The 22,535-nt window shown below is 34.7% G+C and overlaps 3 protein-coding genes across 4 annotated transcripts; all 3 read right to left on the bottom strand.

The window, feature by feature from the left end:
* Positions 1 to 361: 361 nt before the first annotated feature.
* On the bottom strand, positions 362 to 5,137 carry LOC111882202 (probable ubiquitin-conjugating enzyme E2 25). Its single transcript, XM_042898133.2, has 4 exons — positions 2,340 to 5,137; positions 2,113 to 2,252; positions 1,716 to 2,027; positions 362 to 778 (listed from the first exon to the last, which is right to left on the bottom strand). Exons 1-4 carry the CDS (start codon positions 2,350 to 2,352, stop codon positions 560 to 562), a joined length of 684 nt encoding a protein of 227 aa, XP_042754067.1. The 5' UTR covers positions 2,353 to 5,137; the 3' UTR covers positions 362 to 559.
* A 2,226-nt stretch (positions 5,138 to 7,363) lies between these two features.
* On the bottom strand, positions 7,364 to 9,793 carry LOC111882201 (putative ubiquitin-conjugating enzyme E2 38). 2 transcript variants are annotated; one of them, XM_023878553.3, is made up of 6 exons: positions 9,569 to 9,792; positions 9,365 to 9,476; positions 8,481 to 9,237; positions 8,245 to 8,384; positions 7,858 to 8,169; positions 7,364 to 7,779 (listed from the first exon to the last, which is right to left on the bottom strand). In XM_023878553.3, the coding sequence occupies exons 1-6, from the start codon at positions 9,610 to 9,612 to the stop codon at positions 7,525 to 7,527; spliced, it is 1,620 nt and encodes a 539-aa protein (XP_023734321.1). In that variant the 5' UTR covers positions 9,613 to 9,792; the 3' UTR covers positions 7,364 to 7,524. The 2 variants fall into 2 exon arrangements, with proteins under 2 accessions (XP_023734321.1, XP_023734320.1); XM_023878552.3 differs by having other exon boundaries at positions 7,858 to 8,384; positions 9,569 to 9,793.
* Positions 9,794 to 16,571: 6,778 nt separating this feature from the next.
* Positions 16,572 to 17,493, bottom strand: LOC111882206 (cytochrome c oxidase copper chaperone 2). The gene is made up of 2 exons (XM_023878559.2): positions 17,268 to 17,493; positions 16,572 to 16,987 (listed from the first exon to the last, which is right to left on the bottom strand). The coding sequence occupies exon 2, from the start codon at positions 16,974 to 16,976 to the stop codon at positions 16,749 to 16,751; it is 228 nt and encodes a 75-aa protein (XP_023734327.1). The 5' UTR covers positions 16,977 to 16,987; positions 17,268 to 17,493; the 3' UTR covers positions 16,572 to 16,748.
* Positions 17,494 to 22,535: the final 5,042 nt, after the last annotated feature.

The raw sequence follows: 22,535 nt of genomic DNA on the forward strand, positions 1-22,535 counted from the left end.
TTGAAGCATTTTAAATGAATTTAGTCTAAGTATTGACTTTTACTTCAACTTGGTGTAAAAATCACAAGATTCTACTTCTCATTGATAACAATTTTTATTTTGATTTTTGTGTCATAGTTTGTAGTTTTTGATAATTATTTTATCCAGCATAAAAGACAACATAAGGGTAATATAGTCATTTTTTATCATTCATCACAGTCAGTCAGAGATATAATCAAACAACATTATTTCAGTCAAATGTGAACTCTAACTCAGTTAGTACTAACTCAGTCAGCAACTATCAAACAACCCTCTAGCCTTATATGCATACTACTAACTTCAATACAAAATAAAATACATCTAATTGTAGAAAAAATTATATAAATAAATATGAACATAAATTCATTAAATTAAATAGGACGACTTTTATGTTTAATGAAAAGCTTTCGACTTAAAAATCTTAAACATCTATATATAGGTTAAACGACAACCTAATGCTAAAAGAATAATCAGATAAGTAGTTAAGTACTGATGTGCGATGGCTTCTCTTTGATACTAAAAATGCCACGTATATATCGAGTTACGAGGCAAAATTTTTGACATTTTTAACTCCTATTTTTGTAAATGCCCGAACAAGTTTCCTCATGTACCTATCAACATTCTTCCCCAATCCGTTTGCACCTTTCTCACCCCTGTTAACACAACATCCTACTTCTACACCTTTAATATAACCTTTACAAAGTGTCAAAATAGTAACTGCATGGTCATGAAAATGCCCAATCACCAAATCTTCAAAATGCTGCATCCATAGAAACATTAAAACATCAAAACATCAAAACATTCCTACATGCATTCTCTTTGAAATGAAATATCTATTAAGCCTCGTTTTTATAGATCATGTAGTATTACGTTTAGCATGCATTAGAGTGAGACATCATTATGAATGATGTGAATAATACAAAATTTGTAATATTTTATCCTAGTGGGCGAGTTCTATGCCAATGAAACAATATTTGTCTTCCAATTAAGATGGAACAAGACAGGATGTTAGTGGCACCAAAATTATAAGTATTTGTCTTACGGAAAAAAGACGGGAAATCACTGAGTAATGTGATCAATAACATAATTGAAAAATAAATTGTATTTTTTATCATATCCACAAATGTGTGAACTTGATTTTTGTTAATAAGACAAATTACATTATTTTTCGCGCTATATAAAAACAAGGAACCAGAACAAATAAAAAAATATATCATACCCAAACACAAACGATGAAGCAAAAGTTATAATTTTGTGTACTATCCAAATAATAATAATAATAATAATAATAATAATAATAATAATAATAATAATAATAAAAAAGAGGAAAGAAAAAGAACAACAACAAATATGACATGACTGAGGTGAATTAATATGAAACAATTTAGAATTTTTCTTAACATAAAATGTCGAAGAGGGTAAGAAATGACTAATTAATGTAAATGAGACAACTTTTTCCTATATACAAATATGGAATAGGGTGACAAAACTCAACCTCACCGGTGACAAAAGTAGATTTTTTACGGATAAACAAAACTACTCTTACCACTTTATTAATATAAGCAACAAACTTCTTTTATCTATTCAATATAACAAACATACGGCTTTTTTTTGTAAATTAAGAGTTTCCTGACCCTCGTATATATGCATATTACCATTTAATAGCATCAAATAACTAGGTAACGTAAAAAACATACCTTGGGTGGATTCTTCATGGTGTAAACCATAGTTTTGAGAGAATAAATCAAAGTCGATTCATTGTATATCATCGACTGATACTCCCCATTTGCAGAACCTCTCGAATGTGCGAATCCAGGTTCATTAAAATAGGGTTTTGCATTCAAAACCAAACCCTGTATAGACACCAAAACTTGTAGCATAGTCGAAACGCCAGGCCTCCACTTTTCATTCTTGCCACCACTCCAAGTGTTTAAAAGGCTCAAACAAACTCTCCCATTTTCATAAAGATTCGGATTAATTCTCAGGCCACCAGAATGATAATGCACGTTCTGAAAATAATCCTTTATTATTCACTAAAATAATTATAATCGTATAATAAAGTATTGGAAAATTAATGGAAGATGTGTGACATACTGGGGGGACATTTGGATAGTCGCTAGGAAAGCAGATATCAAAGAAAAAAATACCATCATGATATGGTGTCCCTTCTGCTCCTTTTATCACTGCTCTTAAAAGATCCATTCTTGATTCATAAACCCTAACAAATATCGTATCTGTAAACAAATAACAAGAATTTAATTCAACCCAAATATCGAAATCTTGTGATGAAAATAAGTTGTGAAAATTAGCAAAACATATACCAGGCAACTCCATAAGAACCCTCCATTCTTCTTGTATCTTTTTAGCCCAGTTTCTAGGTGGCTTAAAAAATCAAATAACAAGTGAACGAGTAAAAACAGTTCTTTTTTGCATTAAGTCCTTACTCTCCTTGTAAAGTTCTATTGTGAAAGAAAACCTTACTAAACAAGATAATGAAATCTACACATACCTGCCATTTTTCCGAATTTGACCCTTTATAGTAATGATCCGAATAGTCCTCAACAATATCAAACTTCTTGAACTTCCGATACTTCCTCAAAACTTCTTCATTGTTTCCATGTTGTTTAATGTTAGAGGAAGTTCCCACTACATTTGAGCTTTTTTTGATCTTTCTAGAATCTTGGTTTAATGTAACATCTTCTATACGAGTGATTTTTCCTGAAGACGTTTTTTTTAAGGGGTGGGTTTTGACCAGTTTCTTGACAGATAGAAACTTCTTCGCTAACCATAGGCTAGAAAAAGTGGACTTACTTGAAGTTGAACCCTAACAAAAGAGAACGACATCATGCATTATTTACAAAGGAATCAATAAATAATCAAGAAACCAACATTGATTTTATTCTTACATTTTTTTGTTCATGCATCTTTTTCATGCCTTTTAACGACGGATTATCTACTTTGGATGCTGAAGAACTTTTGAAAAACACTCTTTTTCTAACAAAACCACATATATAAACACAACCTAGACAAACTAACGCCCACTTATATGATCGACTGAGAGAGAAATACTTTGATATCTGAGAGATGTATCTCTCTGCCACCGAGGACCCCATTTATTGGCACTACTAAGAACAACAGAAGTTAAGATTCAAAAGAAAGCCCCTTATTTATCCGATTCCCGCAATGAAATTGGATTTCCTTCTGTATCTTAAAACCTTGAGGTAATTCAGCGGCGATAGGGTTGTTAGATAGTTTGACAACCATGCAACCAAAACGGAAACGGTTAAAACGGAACGAGAATATGAATAACAAAATTTCCCGATATTGTAGTGTGATATTAAAAGGATTCGAATTTAAAATCCAATAAAATTTATGGTTTTGTTTTATTTTTTTTAAAAGAAGATAAATGTACATAACTTGGTAGTATAACATGATTATAAATTGGTACCATAGTATGCTTGATAGATTTTTGACAAAATTAAAAAAATGCTCCGTGTGGTTTTTCGTTTTAGTGCTTAAGGTCCAAATCTTATAAAGGTGTAGATATGGTCCTTTTGGTGTATTTTAGTTATGGTTTTGTTCCCTAAAAAACTTGAAATGTATATTTTGCCCTCTTAATTCTCTTTCCCATTATTCTTAACTTTTTTTTATCAGTTTTTATTAATAATAAACAAAAGAAATCCCTCCACTCCCACCCTCTTTGCCCCACGAAGCCACCATGTCTCTTCTTTCTCACGCCCTAAATCGTCGACATTCTCCCTTGACTCCGGTAGTGCACACACCCAAAATCGTTGACCATTTTCCACAACTACTCTAACTAATATGAGGTTGCGCATTGAACTCGTTCTCCATTCACCTCCATTTCAACAAAAACCCTCAGTTTAACCAAAATCTTTTTTGTTTATCACCTAACCACGTCTTCGATGATGATTGATGAAGCAACAACTTATGAAGAAAACTTGGTGATTGGAGTTGGGGGCTTTGATGTGGTAATTAAAACTATAAAGGGTAATATGGATCTAGCGGCAAAGGAACTTATGAAATTGTTAATGGAACTACACAAACCTACATATCGTCGGAGTTGCACAAGCTCAAACATCATCGAAGCTGCAAAAACTCGCACCGCTACCTTCCCCCACCTCAAATTTGTCTCCACAAATCTTCTATCTATATAATTAAATTACAGGTTTGGATTGACTTAGGGAACATACTTGCAGCTGTTTTCAAAAATGATTTGAAAAAAATAGTTTGGATGTTTCTGATGACACTTTTGTTAGGTTTTGGATTGTTGATGGATTTTGTGTTGTTTATTTATGTTAAAGTTATCTTAAACCACAAAGGACAAGAATAGAATGGTAATTAGGGCTTAGAGTAGTCAACAGAGTCTTTAGGGTAAGTGGCAGTAGTGTGTAACATTCAAGTTTGGTTAAGTTCCTATTTTTATCCCTAATGTTAAATTGTTATCAATATGGTCCTGTGCTAGTACGCTTAGCATACTAGCCTTCTAATTGATCGCGGATTCCACCCACTTATACGGGGAGTACGTGGAGTATGCATGTCGTACGCAGGTCTGGGACAAACCCTAATTTTTTAGGGTTTGTGCCCTATTTATACGTCTTAAACTCACCTCCTAGACATTTTAGACCAGCCTCCATCTCCCTTGTCCTAGAGAACGAAACCCTAAGTGTGTTAATAAGTTTTTGAGCTTGTTAAAGATATTTTTGGTGTCTTAAGGTGAAAAAGAAAAAGAAAAACCCTTGGAGAAGTAGATTGAGCTTGTGGACCTAGGACCAGCTATCACTTGGAAGCTTTGTGAGGTAAAAAACTCACACCATTATGTTCGTTTATGATAGATCTTCTATATGGTGTTTCTTGGGCATTTTTGAGCCTTTTATGTTAAAGGTGGGCTTTCGATCTACTCCAGAAGTAATGGATGTTAGATCTTAGCTCTCCATTCAGTCCCCTTGATCATAAAACTGCAAACTTTATGGAGTATTTTGACTCATGCATGTATTAAGACCTTTTTTAAGCTCTTTTTGAGCTCTTAAGCCCCATTAAGTCATGCATGCATGTAAAGTTGCCAACTTTATGTGATAAAAAATAAAATTAGTATTCTTTAGAAAATGTTATTCTTGATAATATGTTGTATAATTTTTTAAGCATGTTAATTATAAAAAAATATAATGAATGAACCATATTCTACAAGAATAAAATTGAAAATATATTTACTACTTTATGTTTGACTCTGTGTCATTCTGACAGAATAATATCGGTTAGCATTAGAAATTATAATAAAATTAAATTTGAATTAATTTAAAAAATTCAAATTAAAAAAAGGAAATTAATTATCCCTAAAAATCTGAAAATTTCCTTTTATAATATACGTTAATTGACCAAAATACCCTTCTGCTGAAATTTTTGTGATTATATTGTACATGTTACCCTATTATAATATCCTAAACCCCCAGATAATGATCGTTGATTTTATTCATCAATTGGTCCAAAATTGTGCTTACGGGCACACAATATATGTAAGGAACAAAATAACCTAGCCTATATATATATATATACATATATATATATATATATATATATATATATATATATATATATTATCATCGGTGATTCATAAGAGCACACTGTTCACGAGTTTCTTGCAAGATACATGTTGAGTTTCATATATGAAAACTAGACCAATAACTAATAGTGTGAATTAATGACCAAAATCTTTATACTATAGAAATAAATGAGTAGAATATTGATATTGATAATTAATTAGCAGACTTTAATAAAAATAAACAAGTTTCATCCAAAATTAGTTTGATCGGATGTGATCAAACTGGTTATAGAAATGTTGAATAGAGATTATCCTATCATCAAACGAAATAAAATTATGGAATGGAAATTTAAAACCAACCTTATGATGTCGACTTCGTTTACTAGAGATTGTTGCATGGATGTAACTCCTTACCTTAAAGGTATCTACGATGCTTTATGTTCTAAGCTTCAACATAAAGGTATCTATGATGCTTTATGTTCTAAGCTTCAATCCTTCAATATAAGCTTCAATCATTAAGATATGTAGCAACATCATCCTCACCAACATACTTATAATTTTCAGGATCCAAAGTGAATCGATGAATACACATTTATATTTTCAGCAACACTATGAAACTGAGGTAAAATATGAGTGATAAAAGTATCTATTGGGTTGTTGTTCCCTTTCTCGCTGGATATGTTTGCAACAGATGCTTTTCCTCTTTCGTCACCTTTGTCAACCACCACAAACACTTTCACAGCCTTTCCTCAAACCGACTTGATTATGTTGATCAATATTTTAACACCCAGGTCTTCAACTATGGCTATATAATAATGCAATTCAGGATGATAGAAGCAAACATTAATTGTACATCTATCTAACAAATCGTTTTCATTTTCACTAAAGATATAAAATCACTATAACTAATATACTCCAAAAAAATCAAAGCAAATTCAAAAATTCCTCCCTAAGGACAAACATATCCTATATTTCTCTCCACTCACTCCCATCTCCCGTCTAGACGATGCAAATCAAATATTCACTCAATTTAATACAAAGAACCTAAACAGGATTTCTAAAGAAATAACTAATAAGCTAAACTTTTTTTGCTAATTTTTATATAAAATTTACCCATTTGTACGAATTCATAGTCAACAATGTCTGATTTCGTAGTCAACCTTACCAAATTCATAGTCAAACCTATGTCATTTAAAAAAAAATCAACGTAAAATCGCACATAGGATAAGAATATATCGTAGATGGAACAAAACCCATTTGCAATTTGGTGGAATAGATTTCGAAAAAATAGTCTTTTTATAACCTTCAACAAATAGCAGATGGATGTGAAGAAAATAGCAGACACCAAATTGCAAATGAAATGCCGAAATCGCAGATAAGATCTAACCATCTACGATTTTAGTGGCTATTTCGTGTAAATTGGTTTTTTTGGCTATTTTGAGCAAAGTAATTAATATATTTGGCTAAATTAATGAAATTCTCATTAATAAAAATAAAAATAAAAAATAATAATAAAAAAAAGACTTGTATTTCAGTATTTAAGATAAATATCTGAACCGGAACCTTTTATCCGAAGATAAAAATCAGATCTATGTGCACCTCAAGTTTGTGGAAAAGAATAATGGCCAACACTCACACATAAACCAATTTTTGATCAATATAATATTAAATTAATGTTTTATCATTACTATAATTACAGTACTAAAATTTATATAAAATATGTTTATAGTGTAAACGATTTGGTGTGTATGTAATTCAAAAGAAATTTAGTAAAGAACTTTACACATATTTGTAGTTGGTCCAAGTCATTATTTTCGATTAAAACTACAAAGTTCAATTACCATTTTCCAAAAGTCTCTTCCTATTTACAAAAGTCTTTATAACCTATGTTTTAGGTTAGACCAAAACCTAAGGTTATATTACTTACATAATTATTATAAAGATGACTCTTAAATACCAAAAAAGTCCCTTATCTTTTGTGCTAGATTTCGAGTTTGAGGGACAAATTCGTCCAAATTCTCGACTCCTATTTCTTTAAATCCCCCAACAAGTGTCCCCATATACTTCTCAACATTTTTCCCAAATCCACGAGAACCCTTTTTTTCACCACATCCAACTCCTACACCATTAACATAACCTCTACATGTTGTCAAAATGGCAACCCCACAATTACGAAAATGCCCAATCACCAAATCCTCAAAATGCTGCATCCATTCAAAAAGACGTAAATACCCTCACCATCAAAAATAGCTTTAGAAACATTGTCATTTGTCAATCATTACCTTGGGTGGATTTTTCATGGTGTAAACCATAGTTTTAAGAGAATAAATCAAAGTCCTTTCATTGTATAACATCGATTGATTTTCTCCATAATCAGAGCCACTTGAATCTGCAAATCCAGGTTCATTAAAATAGGGTTTTGAATTCAGAATCAAACCCTGTATAGACACTAAAACTTGTAGCATAGTGGAAACGCCAGGTGTCCAGTTCTCATTCCTCTCACCAATCCACGTGTTCAAAAGACTCAAACATACTTTCCCTTCTTCATAGAGATTCGGATTAATTCTCAACCCACCAGAATGATAATAAACTTTCTGATAATAATAATAATATGAAATTAAATTAAAAATAAAAAAAGAAGAGACGTGATGTGATGTGATGTGACATACAGGAGGAACATATGGATAGTTACTGGGGAAGAACACGTCAAAGAAAAAAAGACCATTATGATATGGTGTTCCTTCTGCTCCTATAATCACTGCTCTTAAAAGATCCATTCTTGATTCATAAACCCTAACAAATATTGTATCTGTAATTAAAAAAATAATGGGAATTTGAATTTAATTCAACTTTCAACCCAAATGGATGAAAATAAGTTGTGAAAACTAGAAAAAAAAAGACATACCAGGCAAATTCTTCTCGAGAATCCTCCATTCTTTTTCTATCTTTTTAGACCAGTTTCTTGGGGGTTGAATTGTTTCTGAATTTGCCCCTTTATAGTGATGATCAGAATAGTCTTCAACAATATCAAACTTCTTAAAATTCGGATACTTTTCCTCTACATTTGAGCTCTGTTGAATCTTTCTGGAATTCTGTTCAAACAACACATCTTCCATAGGAGTAATTTGTGTTGGATTAATTGACATTTTGTGGGGCTGAGTTTTGACCCGTTTTTTGACAGATTTAACCTTCATTGCACCCTTTTGTAAGCGTAGAGTAGGACAAGTGGAACTACTTGAACCAGATGTTCTTTTTGTGACTTTAGCAGGGTCAAAAGACGTTTTTACCCCTTTCGTATCCAACCTGGAAGGTAGAACTACCATTGATGGGGAAAGCATTGGATGTTCAGGGTGTGTGGAGTGTGTAAATCCAGTTGAGGAAGTCATGTTGACAGAATCCAGAAACCATGGATTGGAGGATTCCATTCCGGTGGGAAAATCTATGTTATCAAAATGAGATTGGAAAGTTGGGTACTCATATTCGGAATCATGGTCATCAGAAGACAAATGTATGTAATCTTTGCCATTATAGGAATCGGAGTCCTCTGAATCTAGCTCAATTATGCCATTAAGAGTTGGTGAGATGATGATCTCCTTGTTATGTGACTTTACCTTCTTTGAAATGGCATTACTAGTCCCCGATAAGATTGATACCATAGTATCCTATGAAAAGAAAAAGTACGATTACTTCTACATATGCTTAACAAGAAGAATGGTTGAAAAGGACGATACAGAAACTGAAACGGAAACATAAACAGAAATAAGAAACAGGCATTGATCTGATTCTTACCTCGTTTTGTTTATGCATCTTGTTCTTGCCGTTTAGAGTCCGATTAACAGGTGAAGAAGATGCGTCTCCTTTGGATTCCGTGCCCGAAGAACTCTCTGGGAATACTCGTTTCCTAATAAAACCAGAGATATAAACACATCATAGATAAAGCATAAATGATAAACCCCTGTTAAATTCTATCAGCTCAGGGAGAAATGATCTTACTTTGACTTGTGAGGGATGCATTTTCCTGCCGCAGGCGACTCCATTTATCGGCAGTATTAACAGCAACAGAAATTGGGGAACATGTAAAATTCAATGAAAACCCCTTTTTCTTTTAGGGTTTTTATTCTTCGATCGTTAGCAATTACGTCTCAATTTCCCGGAATAAACCTGGACTTTCTTCCCCATCGTCAAACCTTGACAGATATAATTATAGTGCGTTTGGTGTTTGGTTTGTGGCATTCAAAAAAGTTTTTACGTTTTAAGAATTTGCATTTAAAATCTAATAAAATCGGGTTAATTAAAAATGAATAAATTGAAGACACGGTAAAATATCTAATTTTTATTAATCTATTATAAAGTGCAATTACTAATCTAACCTATTAAGGAAGTAATTAATTATTTTTAGCCAAAAATTAAGAATTATCCCAAAATAGCCCACGAAACCGTAAGTAATTAGAATGGACTACTATTTCGCCAAATAATCTAATGTTTCATGATAAGTATAAAAAAAAATTCATTTGAACTTGTAAAACCGTAGGCTTTTTGGAAACCTATGGTTTCCTCTCAAGATCCTACAGTTTCGTTAATTTTTTTTAAGTTCTTTGAAAAAAAATCATAAAATCATAACATATATATGATGGCTTACGAGGTTACAATAAATTTTTAAAAAAAAAAAAAAAAAACGAAAAAATAAAATAAAACCGTAGGCTTCATACGAAACTTACGGTGTACAAGTCAACATTGCACAATTTGTGCATTGTTCATGTGTACACCGTAGGTTTCGTATGAAACCTACGGTTTTAATATTTTTTTCACTTTTTTTTTAAATTATCTTCATATACAAAAACTACTCCTGATCAATAATACGGTAAATTTTTGATAAAAAAAATGGACTTACCTCGTTGTTCTTCGAGTGCTCCATTGAGAGAACAAAAAAAATTGGTAAAACCAAGAAAATAATAGTCAAAATAACCTAATCTGAAAAATTATACATTATATACTATAGGCCAATGGGTCGTGAAAGAGTAGACGGGCCGGAAAACAGTAACACATTGCCACGAAAAAGTAGTTTTCTACTGTTGACTGTAGTCAACCCTGGCCAATCTACTATTTCATGAGCTACTTTTGGCTAATGTTGTAACATCCCGAATTCCCAGGTATTATTTATTATTGTATTTTGGTGATTTGTGAGGAGACTCAGCGAGTTGGAGCCCAAACTCACCAAGTATGATCGCGGGTGTGGGTGCAGGTTCGTGTCTGGACTCGGCGAGTCCAAAAGTGGACTCGGCGAGTCCACGCTGTTTAATGAAACCCTAATTCCCCGGGTTTTGGAGCCTATTTAAGGGCACTTATAGCCTCCCATTGCGGCTACCAGTCCCTTGAGAGAACCCTAAGAGAGCTAAGTCGCTTTGAGAGGGAAGAAGTCACTTTTGGATCTTTGTATCCTTTGTTTAGCAAGAAGAGGGTGACAAGAGCAAGGTGGAGGTGAGATTCAAGCAGATCCAAAGTCCAAAGGCTTCATTTTGAGGTAATAGTTCGAACCTCCTTCATTTTTAGGGTTGATCTTTAGAGTTAGGGTTTTCTAACTCCTTTGGAGAGTGATTATGTGAAGCAAATGGTCCCTCAGGAGGTCAATAGGGTTTGTGCATGGCATCAACTCACCGAGTTGTTCTTGAAACTCGGCGATTAGGGTTTGGGTTTCACGTAAATTGTTCAGCGAGTAGACTCGCCGGGTTGGGGGATAACCCAGTGAGTTAGGGAGACTCAAAGGGGGCTGAGTCAAGCCGGAACTCGCCGAGTTGTTCTTGAGACTCGGCGAGTTGATTCGTGGTGGCCCCGCGATTCATGCCAGGTGGAACTCGTCGAGTTAGGGAAATACTCGACGTGTCAAGAGAGGATCTGAGGGAGTCAGTGAACACGTATAGACTCGCCGAGCCGCTCTAGTGCACTCGCCGAGTCTGGTCAAAGTTGACCGTTGACCATTGACCAGAGTTGACCAGTGTTGACTTGATAGGGTTAGTCAACCTTAGTTGTGAAAGTGTTAATTAGAGATATATTGTGTTATAGGAGGATTATATCTCGGGAGATCGAGCGCTAGTGATTTCAGGGATTTGCGAGTTATCGAGATACGCGAGGTGAGTCTTCTCACTATACTTACCTTGAGTAGGTAATCAGAGTTATGTGACAGAGTATTTGTATGCTATACGTATGTTATGTGTTGTACTGCATTATTTCTATGTGATTTATGTTGTGCATGCTTATAGAGTTGGAACCGGAAGGTTCACAGAGTTAGAGCCGAAGGGTTCACAGAGTAGGGTCCACGGACCCACAGAGTTATAGCCTCGAGTGGCTAATATGTGCTATGTGTGGTATTTTGGGGAACTCACTAAGCTTTGTGCTTACAGTGTTTGGTGTTATTTTTTTCAGGTACTAGTGATAACTGTGGGAAGGCGCCGGCTTGATCAGTACACACAGGATTTTTATGTTACGAGATCTTGGGATTTTTATATGTCATGGATTGAGTTTCAAACATTGATGTTTTTATGAATATTAAATAAATTATGTTTTTATAAAATGTGAAAAATTATTCTGAAATTTACGGTGTTACAAGTTGGTATCAGAGCCTTGGTTTGAGGGATTCGAGTACACTTTCGGGCGTATTTGAACTCAAACTGAGGATTTGAGAAATATTTTCAAAAAGAGCAAAAGATTTTTGGAAAAACGCAGAGCAGAGTTGTGTGTACGATCAGTCCGCGCCCGAACGGTGATTTCCCAAGATACCCTCATATTATGTGTCATGATATTGATATGATGTATTCTAATGCTAGAACGGTGATTAGGACTAGAGTGGCCTGATTTGTGATGCCTTAGCCTAGGGGGAGGTGAGCTGATATGAGATGCTTGAGAGTGAGTAAGTAGCAGCGAGGAGCTTATGAGAGATCTGTTAGAGAGTGGATTATGCATAATAGAGTACTTGGAACTTGGGATCCGAAGAGGAGGACTTGGGGTGTATTCTGATACGGTGCGGACAGTAGTATTGGGCTCGTGCTACTGAAAGCACCGGGGCGGTGTACAGCCCAAGTAAGAATCTTTGGAATGCCAAGGATCAAGGAGGGATGAGTTGTCGAGTGTGAGTATGCTCGAATGGATTCTAATTTATCGTATGTTGTATTTCAGAGGTAGATCATGGTGAGGACACGTCTTATGCCTGAGAGCAGTGGGGCCAGTGATGAGGAGGTCCGCCAGATCATCCATGAGGAGGTGGCTGCGGCCATCAGGGCAGAGATACCAGAGATGTTAGGGTCTATTAAGACCATGTTGATTGAGACTTTCGACGAGCGTTATGCTGCTCTTTCTGAGGCTGCTGTTGCAGCGGCCACCGCAGTTATTGCTGCCGCGAGGCCGCAGGGTGGTGATGCGTTGCTGTTCCGAGAGTTCAGCAACACGAAACCGCCGGAGTTTGATGGGACCCTGGACCCGGTGGCGGCTATGAGATGGATTTCAGATATAGAGGGGTGTTTCTTCACTTGCTCATCTCCTGAGCATTTGAGAGTTCGGTTCGCGCTGAACTAGCTTCGCTTGGGAGCGAAGGACTGGTGGAAGTTTGTGACGGCGCACCTTACGCCTGCTGAGCTTGCGGCAGTGACCTGGGAGAGGTTCACTGCCATGTTCCGAGATGAGTATGTTCCCCAGGTGGAGAGGGAGCGTTTGGCCCAGGAGTTTCTGACCCTCAAGCAGGGTACTGAGTCTGTTACGGTGATTACCAGGATGTTCCACGAGAGGGCGATGTTCTGCCCTGAGCACGTGTCCACTGAGCAGGCACGTATGAGCCGATATTTGAATATCTTGAGGCGAGACATTCGGGAGTTCATGGCGAACTCCTCGTACCGGACATCTGCCGAGCTTCAGGCAAATGCCCGGAAGAGGGAGATTGATCTAGAGACTCAGGCTAGGGAGGAGGCGGAGTCTCAGGGGAGGGATCGGCGACCGGCACAGTCCCAGCCGGCAGCCAAGCGGGCCAAGCCCGCTGATCCCAAAACAGGGAGCCAGAAGGGCCGCACTTGTGGGAAGTGCGGCAAGGGTCATGATGGAGTTTGTAGAGTTGGATCTTGCTACAAGTGTAGCAAGGAGGGGCATATAGCCAAGGACTGCCCCAAGGGGTTTGCAGTGTGTTTCCACTGCAACCAGACCGGACACCGGAAGGCAGAGTGTCCGCAGTTGCGGGGATCAGCTCAGGGAGCACCTCAGGGATCTGCCCCTGCCGCCGTCAGAGCTATCGAGAGTCGGCCAGTGAAGGCCGAGGCGCCAAGGGCACGAGGGAGAGCCTTTCAGTTGATCTAACCTCAGGAGGTCAATAGGGTTTGTGCATGGCATGAACTCACCGATTTGTTCTTAAAACTCGGCGAGTAGGGTTTGGGTTTCACATAAATTGTTCAGCGAGTAGACTCGCCGGGTTGGGGGATAACCCAGTGAGTCAGGGAGAGTCAAAGGGGGCTGAGTCAAGCCGGAACTCGCCGAGTTGTTCTTGAGACTCGACGAGTTGAGTCGTGGTGGCCCCACGATTCATGCCAGGTGGAACTCGTCGAGTTAGGGAAATACTCGACGTGTCAAGAGAGGATCCGGGGGAGTCAGTGAACACGTATAGACTCGCCGAGCCGCTCTAGTGCACTCGCCGAGTCCAATCAAAGTTGACCGTTGACCATTGACCAGATTTGACCAGTGTTGACTTGATAGGGTTAGTCAACCTTAGTTGTGAAAGTGTTAATTAGAGATATATTGTGTTATAGGAAGATTATAGCTCGGGAGATCGAGCGCTAGTGATTTCAGGGATTTGCGAGTTATCGAGATACGCAAGGTGAGTCTTCTCACTATACTTACCTTGAGTAGGTAATCAGAGTTATGTGACAGAGTATTTGTATGCTATACGTATGTTATGTGTTGTACTGCATTATTTCTATGTGATTTATGATGTGCATGCTTATAGAGTTGGAACCGGAAGGTTCACAAAGTTAGAGCCGGAGGGTTCACAGAATAGGGTCCACGGACCCACAGAGTTATAGCCTCGAGTGACTAATATGTGCTATGTGTGGTATTTTGGGGAACTCACTAAGCTTTGTGCTTACAGTGTTTGGTGTTATTTGTTTCAGGTACTAGTGATGACCGTGGGAAGGCGCCGACTTGATCAGTACACACACATGATTTTTATGTTACGAGATCTTGGGATTTTTATATGTCATGGATTGAGTTTCAAACATTGATGTTTTTATGAATATTAAATGAATTATGTTTTTATAAAATGTGAAAAATTGTTCTGAAATTTACGGTGTTACAAATGTGTTTTTTTTGCTATTTTTAGATGAGAAATTAAATATTCTCATACTTTTTGTTCCTGCAAATCCTCTTACTCAATTAAATAGTGACATGTGTAACATTTAATGTTTATTTAATGATTATACTAATATATAACCAACTAATGTCTATATGTTAATACAATGCAACATTAATCCCTCAATTTTATATAATTCATCACTTATAACTTTTTTATTTTGTAAAATAATATTTTTATCTCTTTATTTTTTAAAATATCATTTTGACCCGCTTCAATTTGTGTTTATTACTTCATTTTAGACTTATGCCCCATGTATTTTTATGGAATATTAAAAAATAATACAACTTGTAAAAATAGTCTCTAATTCTTCTCAACTTTTGATAAGTCAATCAAAGCTTATTTCTTTTAAACTTTTAATGTTTTTTGAAGTTATGATATGGTATACTAATTTAATCAATTATCATCTTTCACATAGTATTTAAATGTAATAATTATAATAAATGTAATAATAAATGAATATCAGTTTCATTAATAAACTTACATTCTAAATTCAAAATACTTAAATTAAAACTCATTAGTTTCTAGTGTGTATTTATCTAAATAATTTATTTAAATTTATAAAAAAAACTCTTTAATTTTAATAATTCAATATTTTTCTCATTTTTCTTATAAATTAAAGCTTTTCAAACATTTAGATTTATATTTATTTTTTGTAAATGAATACATGTATACATGAATCTCACAACTATTTGTCTAATACGTAAGAAAAATCACACATAAAAACCCACGACAAAGCACGAGCTCAAATACTAGTTTATCATAATATCATTAAATCTGAAATATGTATTTTAGATTTGAGTTAATATACTAATATGTATTTTTTTTTTTTATTTGTATCAATTGAATTCGAAATGCATAGTTTTTCACCCTTTTTTTTACTAAATTGCTCCGCTTATGTCAAAATATTTTGTTGTTGCATTGTTTTTTTTTAATTTTGTTTATAATTCCGGTAAAAAAAACATTTTCTTGAATATTCGAATTTGTTCTTAAGAATTCTGAACAGTCTTTTGTCTCCAAAATGCAAAATATAGTTTTTTGTTTAAAAAAAAAAAGAGGGGGGGGAGGATGTAGCATATAATTGGTCTGAAACAATTCTAAAAAGAACATATTTCAAAAATTTTGTTCTACATATGATTCAAAAGTTTTGGTTATAAAAAAAAAAAATCATATTTCTAATGATCGTTTTTTACTATTGTTTAATTAAGAAAAAAAATAATAAAACCCCGATAGTAAAAGATAGTTTTGTGTCGATATTATTTGATAAATTTCTTATACCCTAGATTTGATCAAAACTAGTTAACTACAACAATGTCCATCTTTTGGAAGAAAAAAAGTACAGAACATGCAAAAATTAAACTAACACATTAAACGTACAAATATCAATAATATTTACAACTTTAAAAAACTTTATTACTTTAAGACCCATCAAGAAATTCAAATGGTAATATAAAATTTTTCAAAGTGGTTGCAAACTTGCAATACCACAACTGTTGAGAATTCTTTGTTACTTAAAACAATTAAAATGCAACGAAAAAATTAAAAGATTATCAAAAACAAATTCCCTGAAGCACAGATCCAACTAAAAAAAACTTTTACTGGATTGTTGATTCATGGTTAAATGAGAACACTTACTCTGTGTTTCTTATTAAGATTCAATCAATATTCAATAGTGTGCAAAACAACAAAACATATCAAAAAAATGTTCGACCTTTTTGTAACTCAATAACGTAATCAATAAAAAATCATTTATTCTGGATTTGTCTCCTTCTATTTGAAATCTCTGATTTGAATTCATACATTGAAGCCTTCAGAACGAAGGCACAATCGATGAGCTTCAATCCATTTTGAGCAAGCTGATTCACCATGCTCAACAACACATTCATCCCTGAGTTTCTTAGTGTCAGGGCAAGCACAACAGATTTTCTTCTTTGGCTTTGATTCAGGTTCTGCCATTACATCTTTTGGTGCTTTTGTTAATCTTAATGTAGAAGGGAAGTCTTGTGTCTGTAATCCACTCATATTACAAGTTCCTGAATCATAAACATATGTGAACAAATTAAGATTACTTCAAGAACAGTTCTTCTGAGTTATATATTTAAGAAGCCCCAATTGATTATCGTATAGGGTTTTTGCAAAGAAAATGCGTTTAAAAATCGAAGTAGAAGAAGCAATTCAGATTTATCCTGACAGTTAACATTAATGGAATCACGGAGACACAGATTAGTTCAAGACACATCTAACACCTGTTATGGTGACAGTGTGCAGTATTAATAGTTTAATCGAAGATTTAGGGTTGCAATCAGAACATACCTAATCAGAGAGTAACGGGGTGAGCAGGGGGTAGGCCAAGGCGGCGGAGCTGTAGGCGGAGGGAAGATGCAGGAGCTGTAGGCGGAGGGACGAACGGCGTAGCTGTAGGCGGAGGGCCGAAGCGGCGGAGCTGTAGGCGGAGGGTCGACGTGGCGGAGCTGGGGTGGAGGGACGACCTAGAGATGTGTCTGTCTGTGCGCGTCAAAGTTCAAACCGGTTATGGTGAAGTTAAAAACTTAAAAAGACAAAATTACATAAATAGTCCCTGTGTTTTTTAGATTTGCAAGTTTCATCATTAACGTTTTTACAATACATAATAATCGATGTGGTCTTTATTTCTTGGGTAGTTGATTCCTTACCATACAAATTGACTTTTCTATCCTTTTTCTTATTTTATAATTTTTTAAACTAATTTCCTTTCAAAATAAATAACCCACCCCCAATAAAACCCTACTAACCCACCCTATCCCTCCCTTCCACCTAGGGGTGGCGGCTCTAAGACTAAAAGGAGTGGGTACGACTTCGACTGTACTTCCCTTACCACATAAGTACAAACACCGCATCCTGGGTGTGGTAAAGAGTGCAGTGCGGCCTTCCAATAGAGCACTCATTCAAACAACGTGATTGGTTTTTTTTTTTCTTACCTCCCTCTAATTGGTCCCTTTTATTTATTAAAAAAATACCTAAGTGTGGCACTACTCCTTGGGTGTGCTATGAAACCACACTTTTGTGGTAACGGGTGAGGTATCGTCTACGTGTCTCTGCGGTTTCATGAGGGAGTGCGGCACCACTTCCTTCCGCCTAAACGAACCAAAAATTTAGGGCCTTGACATTTACTATAATTATAGCGTTCATCTTTTATCCGGGTTTGCGACCAACAATAATAAACTAAAGAGTTTATAAATGGCGGAGTTAAAAAAAATTATTATTATGTATATGTTTTTTTGTGAATATATTTAAGACATAAAGTTAATTTTTCTAGCCTTTTTAATGCAAATTCTTTAATAAAATTTTCATAATCATATTCTTTTACTAAATGTTTTTCAATTGACAAAATAACAAATCTATTTAATCTTTCTTGTGACATTGTAGATATTAAATAATTTTTTAACAATTTTAATCTAGAAAAACTTCTTTCCGCAAAGGCAACGGTTACAGGAATAGTTAACATAACCTATAGGCAACATATGCATTTGGAAAAGAACTAAACTTTTTAATGTAATTATGTATATTAATAATTGTATCATGTTCTAAATGTATAATATTTCTTAAAAGTTTTAGTTCATGAAATAAATCTAAATCACCAATATCTAAGCTATCATCATGCTTTAATGATTTTTCAAGATTTAAATAATGTTCTTTTAAAGTATTTTCATCAAATGATTTTAAATTTTTTATACTAAATAGACAGCCAAAAATATTTTTGAACTCATTAAAATGCTCAAATCTACTTTTAAATGAAGTAATATCTTTATCTACTATATATAAAAAGTAACCATTTTAAATAATTGAATAGGAGTTTTAATAGTTTCATTAGCAACATTTTCATCATATCGTGTATTTATTTGAATGATATGTTTTTCACAAAATTTCGGTTTTACTTTTACTTCTAAAGCCAATTCTTTTACATAATCTAAAATCTTTTCAAATTCATTTTCTCTATATTGTTCAAAGAAACACAAAAGTCAATTTAGTTTATCAATAGAATCGTTGATACACATATCCTTTGATTGCAAGCTTTTACTAACAGTGTTAATAGCAAACAAAACACTATACCAAATAATAATTCCTAATAAAAATTCATAGTTTCAAGTTCATATGTCGTTAATCATTTAGTTTCACTTTTAATTTTTGTATCTCCATAATTTTTGGATAATTGTAAAATTGCATTTCTTAATTGTGGTGCTTGAAATCTAATTGTTTTTACACTTTCTACCCAACTTTCCCAACGAGTTTGTCATAATGATTTAAGTGTTAGGTTTGCTATATATTATCTTGTAATATTTTCTACATTTGAGTTAATGAAGAAAATATCGAATATATATGTTCTATAACTCCAAAAAAATTCACTAGTTTTATCATACGAATTAGCCATATCACAAATTACTAAATTTAAGCTATGACAACCACAAAGAGTGTAGAATGCTCTAGGGTTAATATCTAACAATCGTTTTTGTACAACTTGATGTTTTCCTTTCATATTAGATCCATTGTCATAACATTGACCCCTAACATCATTTATATCTAGTCTTATATTTTTAATTTCATCAACTATAGCATCATATAAGCTTTTACCGGTTGTACTATCTACAATTAAAAATTCTATAAAGTATTCCTTAACTTCTATATGAGTTGTTGAAAGATCCAAACATCATAAGATAATTGACATTTGTTCTTTCTGACTTGTATCATGAGTACAATAAAGTATTATTGAAAAGTATTTAGCTTCTTTTACTTTTTTAATAATTTTACTTTTAACTTCTTCTCCTAATAAACTAATAAGTTCATTTTGCATATTGTGTTCAAGATAATGATTAGGAATTTCTTTGTCATTAATACGCCTAGTATGTTCTTGCATAATAAGATCAAATTTCGCAATCATTTCAATTATAATTAAAAAAAGTATCATTATTTTCTTCATAAATCATTACATTTGTTCCACGAAATGCTAAATTATTTTTTCATAAAGTTTTTACTACAACAATTATTCTTATTAACACATTTTTCTAATGTTCTTTTTCTTTATTTATTTGTTCTTGGATTTAAACTGTATATGTATTTATATCTACATAATATGTTGGGTAAAACATGAGTAGATGAAATATGAGTTGGATGATGAGTTGAGAGGTGATATAGACCATGAGGTAAGGGTGAGAGGTGGAAAATGTGAGAAGCCTTGTTCCTAAATGTTGGCCCTGTCATCTAGCAGAGTATGGATGACAACCACAAACTATTCTAGACAGTCCAATGGAACACTAGTGGGCTCGCAACCTGTAGGTGTTGTGAACAATGTGTTCACCGGTGTACTCTAAAAACCCATTGACATGTATTGCGAGTGGATTCTTGAAAACGATAATGTCAATAAACGAGATAACCCTAGCAGTTGTGCTCGAAGGACAATACTGGCAGCTGCGCCTCATATAGAATGTTACAATCCTGGCAGCTGCGCCTAAGTGATAGAACTAGCAGCTGTGCTTGACAGCTGTGTCATTGACTACGATGGACTTTGTATCCATTCCTTAGGATAATCCTTAGGAATGAATGAATGAGAAATAGTTGATTCTTAGGGTAGATCCTTAAGAGTAAAGAAGATAATGGGGACGGGTAATTTGGTTAACTGTTTGATGATTAAACATAATAATTATATTATTGTGGGTTGAAAACCCTATGTACTCACAAGGTTTTCCAACCTGACCCACTCAGTTTATTTATATCACAAGTGTTGATATGAAGTCACATTACACTGAGAGATTAAAGAAATATAAATGACTAGTGATAATGAATGTAAGTTCTGTTTATGCTTATGTTTCTGTATCGACGATGACATCGCAAATATTTTAAAATGAATAAAAATACTTTTCTTCGGAAATGCTTTGATAACGTATTTATCATGTTTTACTGGAAACAAATTCCGCAACATTTTTATTAAAAGGGGTACTCTGATTTTTATAAAGTATAAACAAAATCGGTCTTTTATGGCCGTGAAAATGGGGATGTCACAATTGGTATCAGAGCATTAGTTTAAGCGAACTAGGAATATGAATTTATTTCTAGATTTAAACTTAGAATGCTAAGAAATGATTGTGAGGAGTGTGTCTTAGGTAATACACCAGAATAGACACAAGCACTAGCTTATTTAGGGAAAATGTCTAACATGCTTTTATGTGCTAAATGATTTATGATGCTAAATGTATGATCAGATCTATGGTCTATTGCCAATTGGATTTGGAAACTTTATGTGTTCTGATTTCTAAACGTTTAATTATGGTATTAGAACTGGCATGTAACTTTTCTAAGTAATAGGGAGATTTACACGTCGATCGTAAATAAAATTTTCCTATCTTAATTCTCGTCGTTTCGCCCTGAATGTCCGATTTGGTGTATAGAACGAGATGGCAAGACCTCGAAGTGGAGTCGGGAACGTGAACAGAATCAGGAATCAACCCCTAGTGATTGAGCAAATACCTGTTGTAGTAGCCACTCCTGAGCCAATCACGATGGCAGGAGTACAGGAAATGGTGTGGGTGATGTTGTATCAAAAAATGGAAGAAACAAGGCGTTTACTTCAACAAAGTAAAAACAAACTTGTTGTGCCAGTACGCCAGTCACCTACTCTTGAGGCAGCCATCTGGGTTGAGGTTGGAAAGAAGAGGAATTTTGAGGGAGCTTCAAGGTCCAAAAAGAACAACATGTACTCACAGTCTGGAGGAGGAAGAGGTGAAGCAAAATGGTGTTACAAGTATGGAAGGAAACACAACGGGGGATGCCATAAGGAAGTGACCTGCTGTCACAACTGTAAATTTTGAGCCATGTAATCTATACATTCAAGTTAATGTGAATCCAAAAACTTCAATCAAATACAACATGCTAGAACTACAAATAGTCATCAAACAATTGGAGACCCTAGAAGTTCTTATTAAGTCTAATTTAGGCTAGAACTTCCTTATTGGATCCAAATGGGCCAATAAGCTTCCAATTAGACTATCATGGGCTTAGAGCCCTAATTGGACTCTAATTGGACCCACACTTATTTATTTTAACATTTTAGGTCATGTTGGGCCTAGAATGAAATGGATTAAGAGCTTTGATACATGAGAAACCTAAAACTAGTTCAAGAAAAACATAAAAATCCTACTACATTCTCTTAAGCTTAAAACACACCCTAATTAACACTAATATTGGGCTTAGGAGCAAAAAGCCCAAAAATCTTTTTTTTCCTTCCCATTCTCGGCCCAAGGCCCAAACCCAAGAAGGAGTTGACTTTCAAGTGACACCTCATCTTTACCCATAGGATATCCATGCATTATTCTCATTTCTCCATGCATTTCACTTCAAAGATCACTTCCATTCTTCCCTCTCCCTCCCCATTCTTGTTTTGGCCGAGAGCATCACCACACACACACAAAACACTCACAAACTCTCTCTAAAATTCACTCAAGACTTCTTCCTCTTCCCTCTCCAAAATCTCGAGTTCTAGGAAGCTTTCAAGAGGAAATCTCTACAATATTCTTCATCTAAGGTAAGATTATGCATAGATCTATGGTTTAA

The sequence above is a fragment of the Lactuca sativa genome, chromosome 9, assembly GCF_002870075.4.
Source record: "Lactuca sativa cultivar Salinas chromosome 9, Lsat_Salinas_v11, whole genome shotgun sequence".
Lineage (NCBI taxonomy): Eukaryota > Viridiplantae > Streptophyta > Magnoliopsida > Asterales > Asteraceae > Lactuca > Lactuca sativa.